Here is an 18,639-nt window from a genome sequence, read left to right on the forward strand (position 1 = left end):
TTAAAATAACTCACAAAATAACCAAACCAAACTGATATATATATATATATGTTATAATTATTTATATATTATTCATAAATACAATATAAATATTTGTTATATTTTATATTTTAATCATGATTTAACTTTAGTCGTAACACATTCAGTTATATGTCTCCATCCGGTTGACATAAACTTATGAGATTCTAAATGAATTTCTTATTTTGAATGACAAAGATACTAATTGTGAAAATAATATCTTGTTGTATATTGAAATTTACAATTGAGATTCATTAGACTATAGACGTCATTAATTTTAACTTTCTTTTTGAACCTTGCTGAGCAACAAGTTTATGTGTTCACCTTTTGGGGGGTTTATGATATCATTTTGTTAAATGTAATTTTTAAATATTTTTAGAAGTGCTCATATGGCACTGTTCATGGCTTTACCAAAGTATAACACTCAGTTGACATCTTAGTTTTTAGGTTGAGATACAACACTCGGTTGATATCTGATATGTTTTATTTGATTTATTTTTTTAAATTTCCCAACTTTGATCATTAGCTAAAGTTATAAACCAAAAAAATTAAATCAAAACGAACAAAATCAACAAGAACCAAATCGATGGTTATTTTTTTGTTTGGTTTGGTTTGGTTTTAGAAACTTAAAAACCGACTAAGTTGGTTTGGTTATGGTTTTGACCAAGAACCGACCCAAATCGACACATGAACACCCCTAGTTAGCACTATACTTCTCGTATCATGAACATACAACTAGTATGATGTCTTCTTGTACTAAAAATAGAACTTGGTCAATATGACATTGACCAACATACGACTAAGGACCTAGAATTCTATCCATGCTATATGAGTGGTATGGTGTAAGTCATATAATGTACAGAAGATTAAAGACCCAAAAAATTTTGCAAAGGACAAAGTTTGAGGTATTTTACTACCATTCCAGTATTTAGATGGCTCCTTTTGAGGCTTTGTATGGTAGGCGTTGTCACTTCCATTTGGTTGATTTAATATTTTTTAGATTAAACCTCAAGGTACGGACTTGCTTCGTTAGTCTTTGGATAGAGTTTGGGTCATTCAAGATAGACTTTGAGTGGCTCAAAGTAGGCTGAAGAGTTATGCGGATCATAGACTTTATGTCTTATGATTTAGTATTGGTAGTCAAGTTTTTCTTTGTATGTCGCCCATCAAGGGCGTAATGAGGTTTGGGAAGAGGGGAAAGCTTAGCCCTAAGTATATTAGACCATTTGAGATTCTTCAGACTATTGGTGATGTGGCTTATGAGCTAGCATTACCCCCAGATTTATCAGTTGTTCATCTAGTTTTCATGTTTTCATACTTCAGTGTTATATTCTAGATGGGTCTCATGTCGTTCGTTAGGATTCAGTACAAATATATGAGAGGTTGAATTTTGATGAGGATCTCGTCTTCATTCTAGCCATGGATGTTAGATAGTTGCGTTCTAGATATATTATAATAGTTAAGGTCCAAGAGAGACATTGACCTATAGATGAGGTTACTTGAGAGGTCGAGTTTGACATATGTAGTAGTTATCACTAATTTTTTATTGATACAGGTATTTCCCTTGTTGTTAGTTCGAGAATAACTAGATTTTTTAATGGTGGATGATGTAATGACTTGATTTTTTGGTGATTTTTGTGAATTTTTTTATGTGATTTGACCATTTTATCCGTCCATGTGGTTATGTTGTGTTTTTTTAGGGTGTGGGGTTGATTGGCATGGTTCCCAATGCATTTCAGTGTGATTTGTGCGAATTTGTAATTTTTGGTGGTTAAAAAGGCTCATTAGTAAACTTAGATCAATATTTATTGTTCTGTGTGTATGATGGCAAAATGGACTGCACCAGTAGAACTAAAACATTGATTTTAGGTTGATAACATGGTTGGTGTAATTTTACGGCTTTTGTATCTCATTTTGACTCTTGGTTCGGAAAGTTGTGAAATTGAATTTTAGGGGTCAAATTTGTGAAAATTACCTTTTTCAAAAATTAGATATCACCGTTGAGTCCAGAACATCAATTTTAGTAGGGTAGCATAGTTCATTTGTGTTTTTGAGATTTTGGATGAATCTTAAGGGGCTTGTGTCTCCAAGTCTTCAACTGGTACATCCGCGTAAGCGACACTTGGGTCACTTAAGCAGTATGTCGGTTTCTTAAGCAACCTAACTTACACCAACGTCTGTCGCTTAAGTGCTCTTGGGCCCACTTAATCAACTTCGACAACCTTGGCAACATGTCACTTAAGTGGCACTTGGTCCGCTATTGCTTAAGTGATGGTCACTTAAGCGGCCCAGTATCTACTTAAGCAATATTTGGTGGTTTAATACCCTTTTTTCTCATTTTTTTTTTACCATTTTTGAGACTAAGAGCTTCGGGTTTTAGAGTTTATGGGCGATTTCTTTTATTTTTAATCTTAGGTAAGCTCCAAATCCCTATTTCAATTATTTTTCTTTGATTCTTGTCATTTAAAACTCAATTTCGTAAGTGAAATTTGGGATTTTTTATCGGAAAGGCCTAAATTAGTATTTCTTCGATTTAAACCCCATTTCAACCCATTTTTGCTTGGGTTTCTCCTATGGTTTCCGTTAATCATGGGTAATATATTTTTAAACTAAAATTTTGGTTTTACCCCTCTTTTTTTGAAAACTTATTTTAGGGGTCCGTTTTGATCATGACCTAAAAATGAGCAATATGGGTATCGTCATTCGAGGTAGGTTATGACTTAACTTTATTCAAACTGGATTAAGTAGTTAATATTGATAAGAAATCATGTTATGGGTGTAGGAACTAATTATAGAGATGGCCTATTTATTGTTTTATGCCTGTGTGGGGGCGTATGTTATTATATTTGATGGTTTGACACAATATTTGCTATGTGTGACCGTGTGAGGTCTTCTATGATGTTGTTGTCCTCGTATTAATATATATATATATATATATGTTTGTACTCTTTTTGGTGGAAATTTCCTAAATCGGGAATCTATGTGGTATCAAAGTCACATCATTGCATATCAACACTTCTGGTATAAGAATTATATTATGGATGGTTGGCATATTGAGTGGATTTTGACTCACGTGGTTGGTATATTGGTTGGTTTTTGAGATTCTCATTCTAGTTGGTATGAGCATTATATCCTCATATCATATATATTCATGAAACATTGGTACAACCGTGGAAATATTGGTTTTTCTGACAGAAAACATAACATTTTTAAAAACTCTTTGCCAATATATGTGTCAGAGAGGAATTATAGATATTGAATTAGTATTGGTTATCAGATTGTATATGGTTTGATGAACCCCCCATGGGTCCTACCTTAAAAACACGGCTTGATAGGTGTAAACAGAGGTTGTGCGAAAACCTTATGCATCATCATCTTCATTGCATTTCATACTTTGTGTACATTCTGTGTTGTATTTTCGTGTTTGATTTGATGTTTATCTAATGATGCTTCCTTCTTGTACATGTATTTGGTATATATGTATATTTTAGAACTATTGGTGAGTACGGTGTGGGCTATCGTTTGGCATATTTTCTATTTGCAGGTTACGTACCATAGTGTGTATTTTACATACTTTATTTTCTACTTTGCTCAGTCAGCCCGTGATACATACTTAGTACAACTGAATCGTACTCATCCCTACTACGGACTTTGAATGCAGAAATTGTAGAACATCTCATAAATGAAAATATAACGGGGTAGTATCAACTCTTGCCCGTGGGACATAATTTGTAGTTTGAAAGTCCTTGAGCTAAGTCTTGCTTATAAGACAATAGTTGTAGAACATCTCATAAATGAAAATATAATGTGCTAGAGTCAACTCTTGCCCATGGGGCATAATTTGTAGTTTGAAAGTCCTTGAGCTAATTAAGTCTTGTCTCTAAAGTAATAATTGTAGAACATCTCATAAATGAAAACATAACGTGGTAAAGTTAACTTTTGCCCGCAAGGCATAATTTGTAGTTTGAAAGTCCTTGAGCCAAGTTTTGCCTCTAAGACAGTAGTTGTAGAACATCTCATAAATGAAAATATAACGTGGTAGAGTTAACTCTTGCCTGTGAGGCATAATTTGTAGTTGAAAGTCATTGAGTCAAGTCTTGCCTCTAAGGCAAGAGTTGTAGAATATCTCATAAATGAAAATATAATGTGGTAGAGTCAACTCTTGCCCGTGGGGCATAATTTGTTATTTGAAAGTCCTTGAGCTAAGTCTTGCCTCTAAGACAATAGTTGTAGAACATCTCATGAATGAAAATATAACGTGGTAGAGTTAACTTTTGCCTGTGGGGCATAATTTGTTGTTTGAAAGTCCTTGAGCTAAGTCTGTAGAATATCTCATAAATGAAAACATAACGTGGTAGAGTCAACTCTTGCCTGTGGGGTATAATTTATGTTTGAAAGTCCCTGAGCTAAGTCTTTCCTCTGGGGTAAGAGTTATAAAACATGTCATAAATCAAAATACAATGTGGTAGTGTCGACTCTTCCCCATGAAACATAACCTATTGTTTGAAAGTCATAAGTCTTACCTCTACAATTTAGTAGTGTCAACTCTTGCCCATGAAACGTAGTTTATTGTTTGAAAGTCTTAAGTCTTGCCTTTATAATGTGATAGTGTCAACTCTTGTTCACGAGATGTAACTTGAATGGAAGAAATCGAAGAAAATTACAAAAATAACAAAATTCCAAGAAAATAAGAAAATGAAGAAAATTATTAAAAAAATAAAAATCAAAGAAAATGTAGAAGTTGAGAGAGAATAGAAAAAATAAAGGTTGACAAAAATAAAAAAGATTAAATAAAAATAAAGGTCGAGAAAAATTTAAAAAGTAAAAAATAAGTTTTTTAATAAAAGTAGATGTTGAAAGGTGTAAAAAAAATAAAGGTTAGGAAAGACTAAAAAGAACAAAAAGACGGAAAGAAAAAATAAAAAATAAAAATAATATAAAAGAAAAAAGAAAAAAAAAGTTGAGAGGAAAAAAAAAACAGTAAGGGTCAAAAAAATTAAAATAAAATAAAAAAGAGAAAAGAATAAAAATTGAAAGATATAAATATAGAGTCGTTACCTATTATAAGGATCACTTATGTAATTTACTTTATTAATTAAAAATAATTTTATTCAAAAAATATTAATTAATAGGTAAACATTATTTTAAATTTTTTCTTTTTTTTAAGGCTAAAATTTGAAACCAACCGCATCTATTTTTGAGATTCAACCGTCTCTCTCCATTAATGATGTTCTTCTTCTGCTGCCCAAACTGTTAAATTTTACACAAAAAAAGGTACATTTTTTTTTCTGAAATAGTTTTCAAATTAATAAATTAAGTTATTTATTCCAAATTAATACATTGATCCTTTAATGTGTAAATAGGCGTTGCCATTTTATCCTGTTTTTACTCTTTCAAGATTCCGCACTGTTTCCTTCTGATCCGATCTTTGCATATTTTTATTTTTACAGTTTAATAATGCTTTATTAATTTATTTTTTTTCAATTTTATTATTCACAAATTATATGCATGTAGTATATATGCGTGTATAATGTATGTATAAGAGTTTCAGTCACCTGCATGTACAGGTTATTAATGGAGATCTGGGGTATAATTTTGATAATTTTAATCTTTTTTGGGGTTTATGCAGAATTTCTTGGCGAAAAAGTTTTCTTACAATTGGTTCACAATTTTCCAGCTATGTGATAAATGGGGTTTTCCCAGCTTCTAAATTGTTGAACTTTAACCTAGGAGAGCAATTGAGGAGTTGATTTAGCAGCATTGGGACGAAATTTCGCAGTAAATAGCTTTTCTCTCCCCTCCCCTCCCCCCCCCCCCCCCCCCCCCCCCCCCCACCCTCTTTGTTTGTTGAAGTATATTCTGGGAAAATGTGTTGGATATCTTACTTTAATTTTTGAATTTGCTTCTTGAAGTTTACACGTTAGTGAAGTGGGTCTAAAATGAATTAATTGGATTATATGGGAACTGGGAATCTGAATCATTATCATAATTTTGAGAATGACATCCTCTCTCTTAGGAAGGGGAGCAGTAACTGGTAAAGTTGCTTTCATGGGAATAGGAGGTCATAGATTCATGCCGTGGAAACAACTTCTTACAGAAACGTAGCGTTAGGTGATATACTGATGTACGACAGACCCTTGTGGCCCGGTCCTTCCCTGGACCATGGACCACACGCATAGTGGGAGCTTTAGTGCACCGGGCTGCCCGCTTACATCCTCTCTCTTCAGTTCTTTATTTTAACCAAAAGTACCAAAGGACTGTAAAGTTGGAAATTTCATATTTGTTGTGATAAAAAGGAAAATGCTTTGACGATATCTACATGAAACTCTTGGGATAAGAGTGTTAAACTTTAGATGAAACTTCTTTGAATTAGAAAGATTCTGTTCCTCTTTCTTCGCTTTCTCTTTCCTTATTCTTTTGCCAAGTGAAGTAGATCAGGGGAGCAAATTTATCCACATTGCTCCTTTCTTCAATGAAATTTCTCTTTTCTTTTTGCTTGTGGTGTCATTGATCAAGAAAATATGAATGCCATTCTTTTTGAGAAGGGGTTTTTTTTTTGAGAAGGAAATTATGAATGCCATTCTAATGTGAGGTAGTCGCATTCTGTAGGAAGCAAGAAGACTGTCAAAGTGGAGTCCTGTTGCCAATGACAAAATCTTCTTCCCCTGAATTGTGGTACAGCAAGGTTTCATGCGCTTCTCAGAAGAACAGGTTTATTACCCCCTTTCATGTGCATGTTAGATATGAAAATGTGCTGCTTGGATTGGTTTATATGTGTTCCAGCACAACTACCGATCAGAGAATTTATTTCCATAACAATTCATTTATCTTTTTGCTTGAAGTTAAGTAGAGAATTTCACTTCCTGGCTGCTGAAATTTTCTGAATTCGTTTATCTTTTATTTTTCCATACACGGAACCCTGAGAGGACCTGGGTTTAGAGAATCCTGGATTATCTGGCATATACAATCACCTATTGTTACCTTTTAATAAATAAATGTCTAAAGACAAAAATCACTTCCACATCGCTTGCTTTAACTTTATCCTGTACTTTTTTTAATCAATTTATTACGCATACTATGATTTATATTGGCAATAAAAGATGTTATTTACTTCCAGTGAGGCCAATGGAGCTGCTGAAATGGATGATCAGGAAAAGACAATGTCAACTGTTGCTCAACTTGTTGAGCAGCTGCATGCAAATAAATCTTCCCCACATGAAAAAGAACTTACTACAGCACGCTTGCTCGGCATAGCCAAAGCAAGAAAGGAAGCACGAGGTCTAATTTGTTCACATGGCCTGGCAATGCCACTATTCATATTCATTCTCAGAAATGGCACTCCTTTGGCAAAAGTAAATGTTGCTGCAACCTTATCTATATTATGTAAAGATGAAGACTTAAGGTTGAAGGTTCTTCTAGGTGGATGTATTCCACCTCTACTGTCAGTTTTGAAGTCGGACTCCGCTGAAGCAAGGAAAGCAGCTGCAGAAGCAATTTTTCAGGTGTCATCTAGTGAATTTTCGGATGATCCTATCGGCACTAAAATATTTGTTACAGAAGGTGTAGTACCAACTTTGTGGGAGCAGCTTAACCCAAAGCAGAAGCAGGATAAAACAGTAGAAGGATTTGTGACTGGGGCTTTGAGAAATCTTTGTGGTGATAAAGATGGATATTGGAGGGCAACACTTGAGGGTGGTGGAGTTGACATTATTGTAGGACTTCTTTCTTCTGATAATGTTGTAGCTCAAGCAAATGCAGCTTCTCTATTGGCCCGGGTAATGTTGGCATTCAGTGATAGCATTCCAAAAATAATTGATTCTGGAGCAATCAAAGTTCTTCTGAGCCTCCTACATCAGAAAAATGATGTATGCGTTCGTGCCAGTGCAGCTGAGGCTTTAGAGGTTCTTTCTCTCAAATCAACCAAAGCGAAGAAAGCTGTTGTTAATTCACAGGGTGTGCCAATTCTCATAGGTGCTGTCGTAGCTCCATCCAAAGAATGTATGCAAGGCGAAGGAGGAGAGCTTCTGCAGTGGCATGCAATACAAGCTTTATCCAATATATGCGGTGGAATGTGTGCCCTCGTGCTGTATCTTGGTGAACTTTCTCAGTCTCCAAGATTAGCTGCTCCTGTTGCTGATATAATTGGAGCACTTGCTTATGCTCTTATGGTCTTTGAGTTCAATGCAGAAGAACGTTTTGATGCAAGAAAGGTTGAGAATATTCTTATAATGCTTCTAAAGCCGAGGGATAATAAGTTGGTCCAGGAACGTCTCCTTGAGGCAATGGCAAGTCTTTATGGCAATGCTTATCTTTCAAATCTGGTCCACCAATCAGAATCTAAGAAGGTTCTTGCAGGCCTCATAACAATGGCCAGTGGTGATGCACAGGAGTATCTGATACTCTCCCTAATACAGTTATGTTGTGATGGAGTGAGTGTCTGGGATGCAATTGGAAAGAGGGAAGGAATTCAGTTACTGATATCACTCCTGGGGTTATCCAGTGAACAAAATCAAGAGTATGCTGTAGAGATGCTTGCAATCCTAACTGAGCAAGTTGATGACAGCAAGTGGGCAATCACTGCTGCTGGAGGGATTCCGCCACTTGTTCAGTTACTAGAAATGGGGTCTCAGAAGGCTAAGGAAGACGCAGCACATGTTATGCATAACCTGTGCTGCCATAGTGAAGACATTCGTGCCTGTGTTGAAAGTGCTGGAGCTATACACTCGTTCTTGTGGCTTCTAAAAAATGGAGGACCAAAGGGACAAGAAGCATCAGCTAGATCCCTTACAAAACTAATCACTACTGCTGACTCGGCTACCATAAATACATTGCTATTGTTGCTGAGGGGAGATTCACCAAGCTCAAAGGCCCATGTAATTAAGGTGTTAGGTCATGTGCTTACCATGGCATCTCAGAGTGACCTTGTACATAAAGGGGCTGCTGCTAATGACGGGCTAAGATCACTAGTCCAAGTTCTAAATTCCTCAAATGAAAAGACTCAAGAATATGCTGCCTCTGTCCTGGCAGACCTATTCAGCACTCGACATGATATTTGTGATAGCCTTGCCACGGATGAAGTGGTTAATCCTTGCATGAAGCTTTTGACTAGCAATGCTCCAGTTGTTGCAACACAGTCAGCTCGAGCCTTGGGTGCTTTGTCCCGTCCAACAAAAGCAAAATCTACAAGCAAGATGCTTTATATTGCTGAAGGAGATGTAAGACCACTAATTAAGTTGGCTAAAACTGCATCTATTGATTCTGCGGAGACTGCAATGGCTGCTTTAGCCAATCTGTTATCTGATCCAGAGATAGCTGCAGAAGCACTGGCTGAAGATGTTGTTTCAGCTTTGACCCGAGTTTTAGGAGAAGGGTCATTAGAAGGTAAGAAAAATGCATCACGTGGCCTTCATCAACTATTGAGTCATTTTCCAGTGGGAGATGTACTGACAGGAACTGCTCAGTGTCGATTTGCTGTTCTTGCTATTACGGAATCCTTAAAAGAAATGAGTGCAGACGGAACTGGTGCTGCGGACGCTTTAGATGTTATTGCACTTCTTTCTAGGGAAAAGCAAGGCATACATTCGACATACAATCCCTGGACTGCCCTTGCTGAAGTTCCATCTAGTTTAGAGCCTCTTATACATTGCCTCTGTGAGGGATCTTCCGTGGTCCAAGATAAAGCAATAGAAATTCTATCCAGGCTTTGTGGAGATCAACCAGTTTTGCTAGGTGACCTATTAGTGTCAAGATCCAGGTCAATAGGTGCATTGGCTGATAGAATAATTAACTCTAGCAGTCTAGAAGTAAGAGTTGGTGCGACAGCATTGGTTATTTGTGCTGCCAAGGAACACAAAGTTCAGTCAATGGATGCTCTTTATGCATCTGGATACTTGAAACCTCTTATATATGCATTAGTTGATATGATGAAGAAAAATTCCAACTGTTCTTCCCTAGAAATTGAAGTCAGAACCCCTAGGGGTTTCACAGAAAGAACTCTATTTGGGGAAGGAAATGAGTTTGAGGTTCCAGATCCAGCAGTGGTCTTAGGTGGTACTGTTTCCCTTTGGCTGCTATCAATAGTTTCATCATTTCATATAAATAGCAAGTCCACTGTTCAGGAAGCGGGGGGGCTTGAGGCTCTTGCTGGCAAGCTTGCAAGACACACTTCCAATCTACAGGTAGACATTATATTAATCTCACTTTGTCTTTGTGCTGCACGCCACTTCTCGAAGAACTAAAGTTTGGTTTCAACTTGGAACAAAATAAGTGTTAATTGGCTAATTTTATTCGGTACTTTTATTTTTGGACCTTGGCTCTGTTTATTATTCTTTTTGTGCAGTTTTATATAGACTGATTGCGTACCTGATAAAGCCGAGGGTCTATTGGAAACAGCCTCTACCTTCACAAGGTAGGGGTAAGGCAGCGTACTCACGACCCTCCCCAAATCCCCTTGTGGGACAGACTGGGTATGTTGATTGCATACTTAATGCCCAGTACTGCAAAACGATTCAAAATAGTTGAATATTTCATTTAGCTGACTCATTCACATGGCTGTGAGGTGTATTATCTGTACTAATTTTATTCTGCAATAGGGCCAGCATTTATGTCCTGCTTCATATTTTTAAATCATGATAATTTTTTGTGTTTGAAGTGCCATGTCTCATCTTCCATTATACTGCTTTTTCTTTATCTTGCCATGTGCTAGCTCTTAATAGAAACCAATTGAGTTGCTAAATGGAAATTTTCGAGCACTTGAATGTGCAAGTTTAATATCTCATCTTTGGCACTACAGATGAAATTAATGAACAAATAATTAAAATGTTAGATAAAAGGATGATAACCAAGTGATTGATTCATCGACCTTTGTTGAATCCAATCATTGGAAGTTATGAACGTTCACATGATCTTTTTGAAAGTTTTTATCAGGTCAAGTGAGTTGAAGTAAAATTTGTTATGGCAGGCCGAGTTTGAAGATGCCGAGGGCATGTGGATCAGTGCGTTGCTTTTGTCTATATTATTCCAAGATGCCAATATAGTATCCTCTCCAACATCCATGCGTTTTATACCTTTGCTTTCACATCTTCTGAAATCTGATGAAATGATAGATCGATTTTTTGCTGCTCAGGCAATAGCTAGTCTTGTTCGTCAGAGGGACAAAGGAATGAATCTCAGTATTGCGAATTCAGGTGCAATTGCTGGTTTAGTGAGCTTGATTGGTCACATTGAAATAGATATGCCGAATCTTGTTTCTCTCTCTGAAGAATTTTTATTGGTAAGAAACCCTGATCAGGTTGCCCTGGAATCCCTTTTTGACATTGAAGATGTGAAAACTGGTTCAACCGCACGTAAGACTATCCCTCTACTTGTAGATCTATTAAAACCCCTTCCCGATAGGCCTGGTGCACCTCCATTGGCTGTGCGTCTCTTGATACAAATTGCAGATGGTACTGATGCAAACAAATTAATCATGGCTGAAGCTGGGGTGCTGGAGGCTCTAACAAAGTACCTATCTTTGAGCCCTCAAGACTTGACTGAGGCAACTATTTCTGAGCTATTGAGAATATTATTCAGCAATTCCGATCTTCTCCAGTATGAAGCAACGGTTAGTTGCACGATACAACTGATTGCTGTTCTTCATTTGGGGTCAAGAAATGCAAGGTTGAGTGCTGCAAGGGCTTTAAATGAACTTTTTGATGCTGAGAACATCCGAGATTCTGAAGCATCAATTCAAGCCATTCAGCCATTAGTTGACATGCTTGATGCTGCATTAGAAAGCGAACAGCAAGTTGCTCTTAGCGCCTTGATTAAGTTGACCTCAGAAAGTGATTCAAAAGCATCACTGATGGCTGATTTAGAAAGGAATCCCCTTGGGAGTCTACATAAAATTCTTGCTTCAACTTCTCCATTGGAACTAAAAAGTGATGCTGCCGAGTTATGCTTTGTACTTTTTGGTGATCCAAAAATCAGAGCATTGCCGGTTGCTTCTGAATGTGTAGAGCCCCTAGTAATGCTAATGCAATCTGATGCAGAACGAGCTGTGGAATCAGCAGTTTGTGCTTTTGAGAGGTTGTTGGATGATGAGCAGCTGGTGGAGCTTGCATCAGCTTATGATCTTGTTGATCTTCTGGTTCATCTGATTTGTGGCTCGAATCACCGGCGCAGCGATGCGAGTATTTGTGCACTTATTAAGTTGGGTAAAGACCGGACTCCCTGCAAGATGGATATGGTCAAAGCAGGCATAATAGAAAATTGCCTTGAGCTGCTCCCAACTGCATCCAGTTCTTTATGCTCCACTACTGCAGAACTCTTCCGCATATTGACAAATAGTAGTGCTATTTCGAGAAGCCCAGCTGCTGCAAAAATTGTTGAACCTCTCTTTATGGTTTTACTACGGTCAGATTTTGGACTGTGGGGACAGCACAGTGCTTTGCAAACTCTTGTGAATATTCTAGAGAAGCCACAAAGTCTTGCAACTCTGAATCTTTCTCCTAGCCAGGTAATTGAGCCTCTGATTTCCTTTCTTGAATCCCCAGCTCAAGCTATCCAGCAACTTGGAACCGAATTATTATCTCATCTCCTTGCTCAAGAGCATTTTAAGCAGGATATAACTACAAAAAACGCAGTAGTGCCTCTTGTGCAACTAGCTGGCATTGGTATTTTGAACTTGCAACAGACGGCAATTAGAGCTTTGGAAAATATCTCATTAAGCTGGCCAAAAGCAGTTGCTGATGCTGGTGGTATTTTTGAGCTTGCAAAGGTTATTGTTCAAGATGACCCTGTACCGCCTGTTGCATTGTGGGAGTCAGCGGCTATGGTTCTCTGCAATGTCCTATGCTCTAACTCTGATTACTACTTCAAAGTTCCCTTGGTCGTTCTTGTAAAGATGCTGTGTTCAACGCTTGAGAGCACCATTATTCTTGCACTAGATGCACTTATAGTTCATGAGAAGGCTGATATTTCAAGTGCAGAACTGATAGTTGAAGCAGGTGCAGTAGATGCCCTTCTGGATCTGCTAAGATCTCACCGGTGTGAAGAGGCATCGGGAAGATTACTTGAAGCCCTTTTCAACAATGTCCGGATACGAGAGCTGAAGGTATCTAAGTATGCAATTGCTCCTCTGGCACAATATTTGTTGGATCCACAGTCTAGATCGCAATCTGGTAGGCTTCTTGCAGCTCTTGCTCTTGGTGATCTCTCCCAGCATGAAGGACTAGCTAGAGCGAGTGCTTCTGCCTCGGCCTGTCGAGCTCTGATAAGTTTACTTGAAGATCAACCAACAGAAGAAATGCAAATGGTGGCAATTTGTGCATTGCAAAATTTTGTAATGAGCAGTAGAACCAACAGGAGAGCTATTGCAGAAGCAGGTGGAATTTTAATGATTCAAGAACTGCTTTTAGCCCCTAATTCAGAAATTGCAGCACAGGCATCTTTGCTCATAAGGTTTTTATTCTCAAATCACACACTACAAGAATATGTATCAAACGAGCTTATCAGATCTTTGACAGGTAACTTGCTTATTAAGTAGTTTCCCCAGTCCCAATCTATGTGGCAGGGTTTGACTCATCACAAATTTAAAGAGAAAGCAGGACTTTGAAACTTGTAATCTAAAACAAGCCTTAGACATTTGTGTGGCTGTAATCATCTCATTAAGTGTAAAATAAGATTTTTGAAGTTCAACTATGATCTAAGACAAGCCTTAGACATCTATATGGCTATAAATCACCTTAGTAAATGAGAATTTCAAAATTCAATTGTTTCTAAAGGTGATTTTCTTTTTGAAACAAACTAAAAAGAAAAGTGTGCCACATAAATTGGGACAACGGGAGTCTTTTTTTTCATTTTTAATTTTTGGAAGCTCATTGACAACGAAGCCACCCACATCCAGTGAAGAACTATCATGGAAATAAACATGGACCATCCAAAGCCTACCTGAAGATGATGTTATATATAATCTGCTGAAAACCCAGAAAAAAGAGTCTTCAGATGTAAATCTCTTCCAATATTTTACCTTTAGGAAGTTTATGCTGCAATAATTTTTCTGCCAGCTATTTTGATTTTTATGTGCCCACAAGTTGAAGTAGGGTAGGGTTTTGAAACAATAAACTGAAAGCTATAGCTTTTCAGTGTCACTTTAGAATCTGGCACTTAATTGAATCTCAAATTTCCATGATCTAATGTCTTAAAGCTACCAAATGCTAAATCTTTGTTGCATGCTTTTTGTTCTCATCTCTTTCTTGTTCCTATCTTCTTGTATGACGTAGCACAAGTATTTCCTTTTCCTCTTATTTGGTTGAAATGCAGCTGCACTTGAGAAGGAATTGTGGGCCACAGCAACTGCTAATGAGGAGATTCTGCGGACCATTCATGTTATATTTTCCAACTTTCCCAAGCTCCATGTTTCTGATGCTGCTACGCTTTGCATCCCTCATCTGGTGGCAGCATTGAAGTCTGGTAATGAGGCTGCACAGGATTCAGTATTGACCACACTATGCTTACTCAAGCAATCATGGTCAACCATGCCGATGGATGTGTCCAAGTCACAAGCAATAGTCGCAGCTGAAGCCATTCCAATATTGCAGATGCTAATGAAGACTTGCCCGCCAAGTTTCCATGATAGAGCAGACAGCCTGTTGCATTGCTTACCAGGTTGTTTGACAGTCACAATCCAGCGTGCAAACAATTTAAAGCAGGTGATGGGAGGAACTAATGCTTTTTGTCAATTGACGATTGGCAATGGTCCATCACGGCAAACAAAGGTAATTAATGAGCCAGCACTTTATAATTGTTCATGAAGTACATAGGCTTTTGTTATCCTGAAATCTGTTATTCATTTTTGAAAGTGACAATTCTGTACAATCATAGCCTATGTCAACTATATTAGGGGTATATGCATTGAGTACCATCACAGCCTACTGTGAGCATAGCAGGGTATGTGTATTGCACTGTCATTATGCAAACTGGGTGCAGTGACCACATTCGGTGGGCCTGGCGCTTGCGGAGCAAACTCTTTTCAGCTAATTATAAGTATGAACATTCCGTAGAAAGGTTCAAAGCTATCACATAGTTGATTAAGTCTTGGGAGATGTAACTCAAATACAATACCAAGTACATATAAACCTATTAACAGTAAGTCAATGGAGTTCCTATAGAATACATGTTACATATATGTAGGAGTGGGACATGGCCCGACCTGTAACATTACAACAACTGCATACCCTGTGTAATTCCATGAGTAGGGTTTTGGCTAAGGTAGGATGTATGCAGGCCCTTACCCCTGCCTTTGTGGAGTAGAGAGGCTACTTCTGTAGACCCTCGGCTCAAAAGAAGTGTAATCAGAGTAGCACTGAGAAGAAATAACGGGAGAAATATAGCAAAATACACAGAACAAATGAAGCAACAGGTAGTAATGAAAATTGAAGAATAAGATACTACGTGACTACTAATTAATACTTCCTGGGTGTCAACATGTTAATTTGAAGGTATTTGAGGCATGCCCGTGATGAGGGTGTTACATACACACTGTGTGCTTGAATGTTTAATTACATGATGTCTTATAGAGCTCTTTGCATAAGACAGTGCTGAGTTCCATGGATATTTATAGATGATCACTATGTTGCTCGGAGTCTTCAAAAATGTTGCCGGGTGTGTGTTGAATCCTCCAAAAGTAATGTACATTTTTGAAGGACCCGATGCAGGTGTGTCAACATATGCAACATAGGATAATCATATTACGCTCATGCAATAATTATAAGGTCTAGTCACGCTAAGAACATTTTTTGTGATATTTTTGGTAGCTGCTTCTTTTTTCCTTCATTTTTTTTGAAGCTTTTTCAAGTTGCAGTTACTTGATTATAGCATAGGAACTTCCAAGAGAAAAGAAAAATCAAGTCCGCCGGTGAAGAAATATTAGGTTTAGCAATGTGTAAAGAATCTATATATAAAGAAGCTTCTTGTTCTGGTGAGCTACATTTCATATTAACAGTCCATTTTTAATGATTAGGTTGTGAGTCACAGTACATCGCCAGAATGGAAAGAAGGCTTCACATGGGCTTTTGATGTACCACCCAAGGGACAAAAGCTACATATCTTGTGCAAAAGCAAAAACACATTTGGGAAGGTAAGTAGCTTTATGTTCTGAATGTACGATGTGAACTTTATATTCTTTGCCCAATAAACTTCCAGCTAGAACATCAGTTTTACCAACTCTGTTTCTTCTGTATAGTAAAATGATGCATACAGAAAGCAGGATTTCATGCTATTATATGTGTGCTGCATTTTGGCAATAGGATGACATAATAGAATGGTCACTCCTACGTAATAGTTAATATCAGTCTCAGCATTTCTGATGTGTATACTTTTGTTTCAGACTACTATCGGGAGGGTAACAATCCAAATTGATAAAGTTGTTAGTGAAGGCATGTACAGTGGTCTTTTCAGCCTCAGCCAGGACAGCAATAAGGATGGCTCATCCCGGACTTTAGAGATTGAGATTACCTGGTCCAGTAGGACGCCTGGCGATAGTGAGTGAAGGGAAGCAAGACTGAAATAATGCAATCTTGAGGACCCAAAGTCGGAGCTGGACCTGGTAAAGAACAATTTCATATTCCAGCCTAATGCAAGAGCTGTTGGGGGAAGTCCAAATTTTGTTTGTATCTAAAGTGTTGCTACCTGTGGTGTAACTGTAAAATAGTAAGATATTTGCAAGGACAGAGAAGTTGAGAGAGGTTCCCACGGTACAAGGTAAGTCTTACACCTAGCTTTTAAGCACCAAATTGTACAGGTTCTGCAGTTCTTAGAAAATAACAATATTAAATAGAGTTCACGATAAGAAGGTTGTAATGTTTATTTCAAATCCCACCTGTGTATTTGTGATGCAAAGTAGCAGCAAGTGCCAAAGGTGATTGCTGTGCAGAAGGCCTGGCAGTAAAGTTCATTAGTTTTGCTTCATTCTTTTCCTATTTACTTCCTTACTCCGTTCAACTCTATTTCAGCCCAACAAGTGAAGTGGAATTAGTTTAATCTGCCTGACAAGACGACAAATGTGCAGCAACAGCTAGTGCAAAAGCAGCAGCCAGGGATCCAAACTGCAACTTATGAGTTGTTACAACCAACGCAACTGATAACTGGAAAGGGAAGCCTTGTGTTAATTAAATTATCAACCCAGACTACCAAAATGGTAAAGAGGTTAAACCAAATTACTGACAGTTGAACACAAAAATATGTGGGCTTGAATCTTGATGGATCATATCCCTCAGCAGCGTAGGGGGTCTATCTTGTCAGTACACCATCTAGCATAATAGGTTTTGGGAGAAGTTGCAACAAATTAAACCACTTGTCAATTAATCTCAGATGACAATGGTTGAGTGAAGTGATATACCCCCTTCTTTTTCAATTTGTCTTTGTTTGACTGCATGAGATTTAAAAAAGTAAGATCTTCAAATTTTCTGGTCTTAAACTAAAGATATATATTAACCTTATAATCCTAAACATGTCATATGGGATCTTGGAGTTAAAAAGCTGTCAAATTTGGAAAGATAAATATTGCCAGGTATAGCATGTAGCTTTTGAGTCTTGCAATGTTTGCTCAGATGCTCTTAAATAATTAGCTTTCCTTGATTTCCTGCTTGAATTGTCCAATTTCCTTTCCATTGGTTTGCTATCCTTTTTCTTCCTCTCCGTCTAAAGACTGGTCAATCTACTTCCCCATTCTTTTTTATTTGCTCCTTTTGGGGTGGGGGGTGTTTAAATTCCTTTTTAAGTGCTCCTTTAATTTTTCAAAAATAATTTGATCAAAATCTTCCTATTAGAATTCAAATTATCAGGACCATTAATTGAGAATTCTTTTTCAATTTATTTAATTAACTAATTTAGATAGAAGGTACAAAATTTAACTAAAGGTACTTTGGTAAAATTATTTTTATTTTTCTAAGAGTGAGGACTTTATTAAGGGTTGTGCTCAATCCAAAAAGAGCAAAAGGGAATTGATGGAGTACATAAGATGTTGCTGGCCTTTTCTCTTCTATTAACGGTTTATATATTTAACGGATATCTTTAATTTAGGTGATTGAATGAGGTGAAATTTAGTGCATACTTGGCCATGAAAACATAAGTTTTCAGAGTTGAAAATAGAGTTGAAATTGAAGTTGAAGTTAGAGTTGTGTTTGGCGATGAATGTAAATTAAAGTTTTTGAAATTTTGTGAGAGAAGTAGGAGTGGAAAAAATGATAACTGTTATGATTATATTACCATAGTGAATATCTACTTTATTATATATAGTAAATGTCTACTTTATCATATATTATATATAGTGAATGTTTATTTATGGAAAAGTTAGAAACCCCAAGGTTAGTTTTTCTCTATAAATAAAGGAGTTTTTCTTCATTGTAATTTACCCAAGATGAATAATAATTGCTCTCTCTTCTCTCTCCACTCTTCTTCTTTTTTGCTTTATATTGCATAAAACGTTATTAGCATAAGTCTCTGCCAAAATAAGGTGAGATTATAAATTTAAAGGTAATTTTAAGTTTAGTGATTTCTTATATTATTTGTCTTTTGCTACTAATGATATAACTATTGTTGGATTTGAGAAAAAAATGATTTGGAACCACTTATGCTTTAAAT

At 37.0% G+C, this 18,639-nt stretch overlaps 1 protein-coding gene across 7 annotated transcripts; it reads left to right on the forward strand.

Annotated features, from left to right (window-relative positions):
- The first annotated feature begins 5,185 nt into the window (after nucleotides 1–5,185).
- Nucleotides 5,186–17,507, forward strand: LOC107867774 (protein CELLULOSE SYNTHASE INTERACTIVE 3). Of its 7 annotated transcripts, none has more exons than XM_047410305.1 (8): nucleotides 5,193–5,292; nucleotides 5,648–5,796; nucleotides 6,628–6,729; nucleotides 7,136–10,196; nucleotides 10,979–13,523; nucleotides 14,320–14,774; nucleotides 16,019–16,135; nucleotides 16,385–16,965. In XM_047410305.1, the coding sequence occupies exons 3-8, from the start codon at nucleotides 6,665–6,667 to the stop codon at nucleotides 16,544–16,546; spliced, it is 6,405 nt and encodes a 2,134-aa protein (XP_047266261.1). In that variant the 5' UTR covers nucleotides 5,193–5,292; nucleotides 5,648–5,796; nucleotides 6,628–6,664; the 3' UTR covers nucleotides 16,547–16,965. The 7 variants fall into 7 exon arrangements, 6 of the variants coding, with proteins under 6 accessions (XP_047266262.1, XP_047266264.1, XP_047266261.1 ...); XM_047410309.1 differs by lacking the exon at nucleotides 5,193–5,292 and having other exon boundaries at nucleotides 5,362–5,796; nucleotides 10,979–11,053; nucleotides 11,144–13,523; XR_007054242.1 differs by lacking the exon at nucleotides 5,193–5,292 and adding an exon at nucleotides 17,010–17,507 and having other exon boundaries at nucleotides 5,363–5,796; nucleotides 16,385–16,758.
- The last annotated feature ends 1,132 nt before the right edge of the window (nucleotides 17,508–18,639 follow it).

Source organism: Capsicum annuum, chromosome 4, assembly GCF_002878395.1.
Source record: "Capsicum annuum cultivar UCD-10X-F1 chromosome 4, UCD10Xv1.1, whole genome shotgun sequence".
Lineage (NCBI taxonomy): Eukaryota > Viridiplantae > Streptophyta > Magnoliopsida > Solanales > Solanaceae > Capsicum > Capsicum annuum.

Bases quoted from the DNA above. Each gene is read 5' to 3' on its own strand.
- LOC107867774 (XM_047410306.1), top strand. From the start codon at position 6,665: ATGACAAAATCTTCTTCCCCTGAATTGTGGTACAGCAAGGTTTCATGC. The intron at 10,197-10,978 runs GTAGACATTATA...TTGTTATGGCAG, and splicing joins GACACACTTCCAATCTACAG to GCCGAGTTTGAAGATGCCGA. The intron at 13,524-14,319 runs GTAACTTGCTTA...GTTGAAATGCAG, and splicing joins GCTTATCAGATCTTTGACAG to CTGCACTTGAGAAGGAATTG.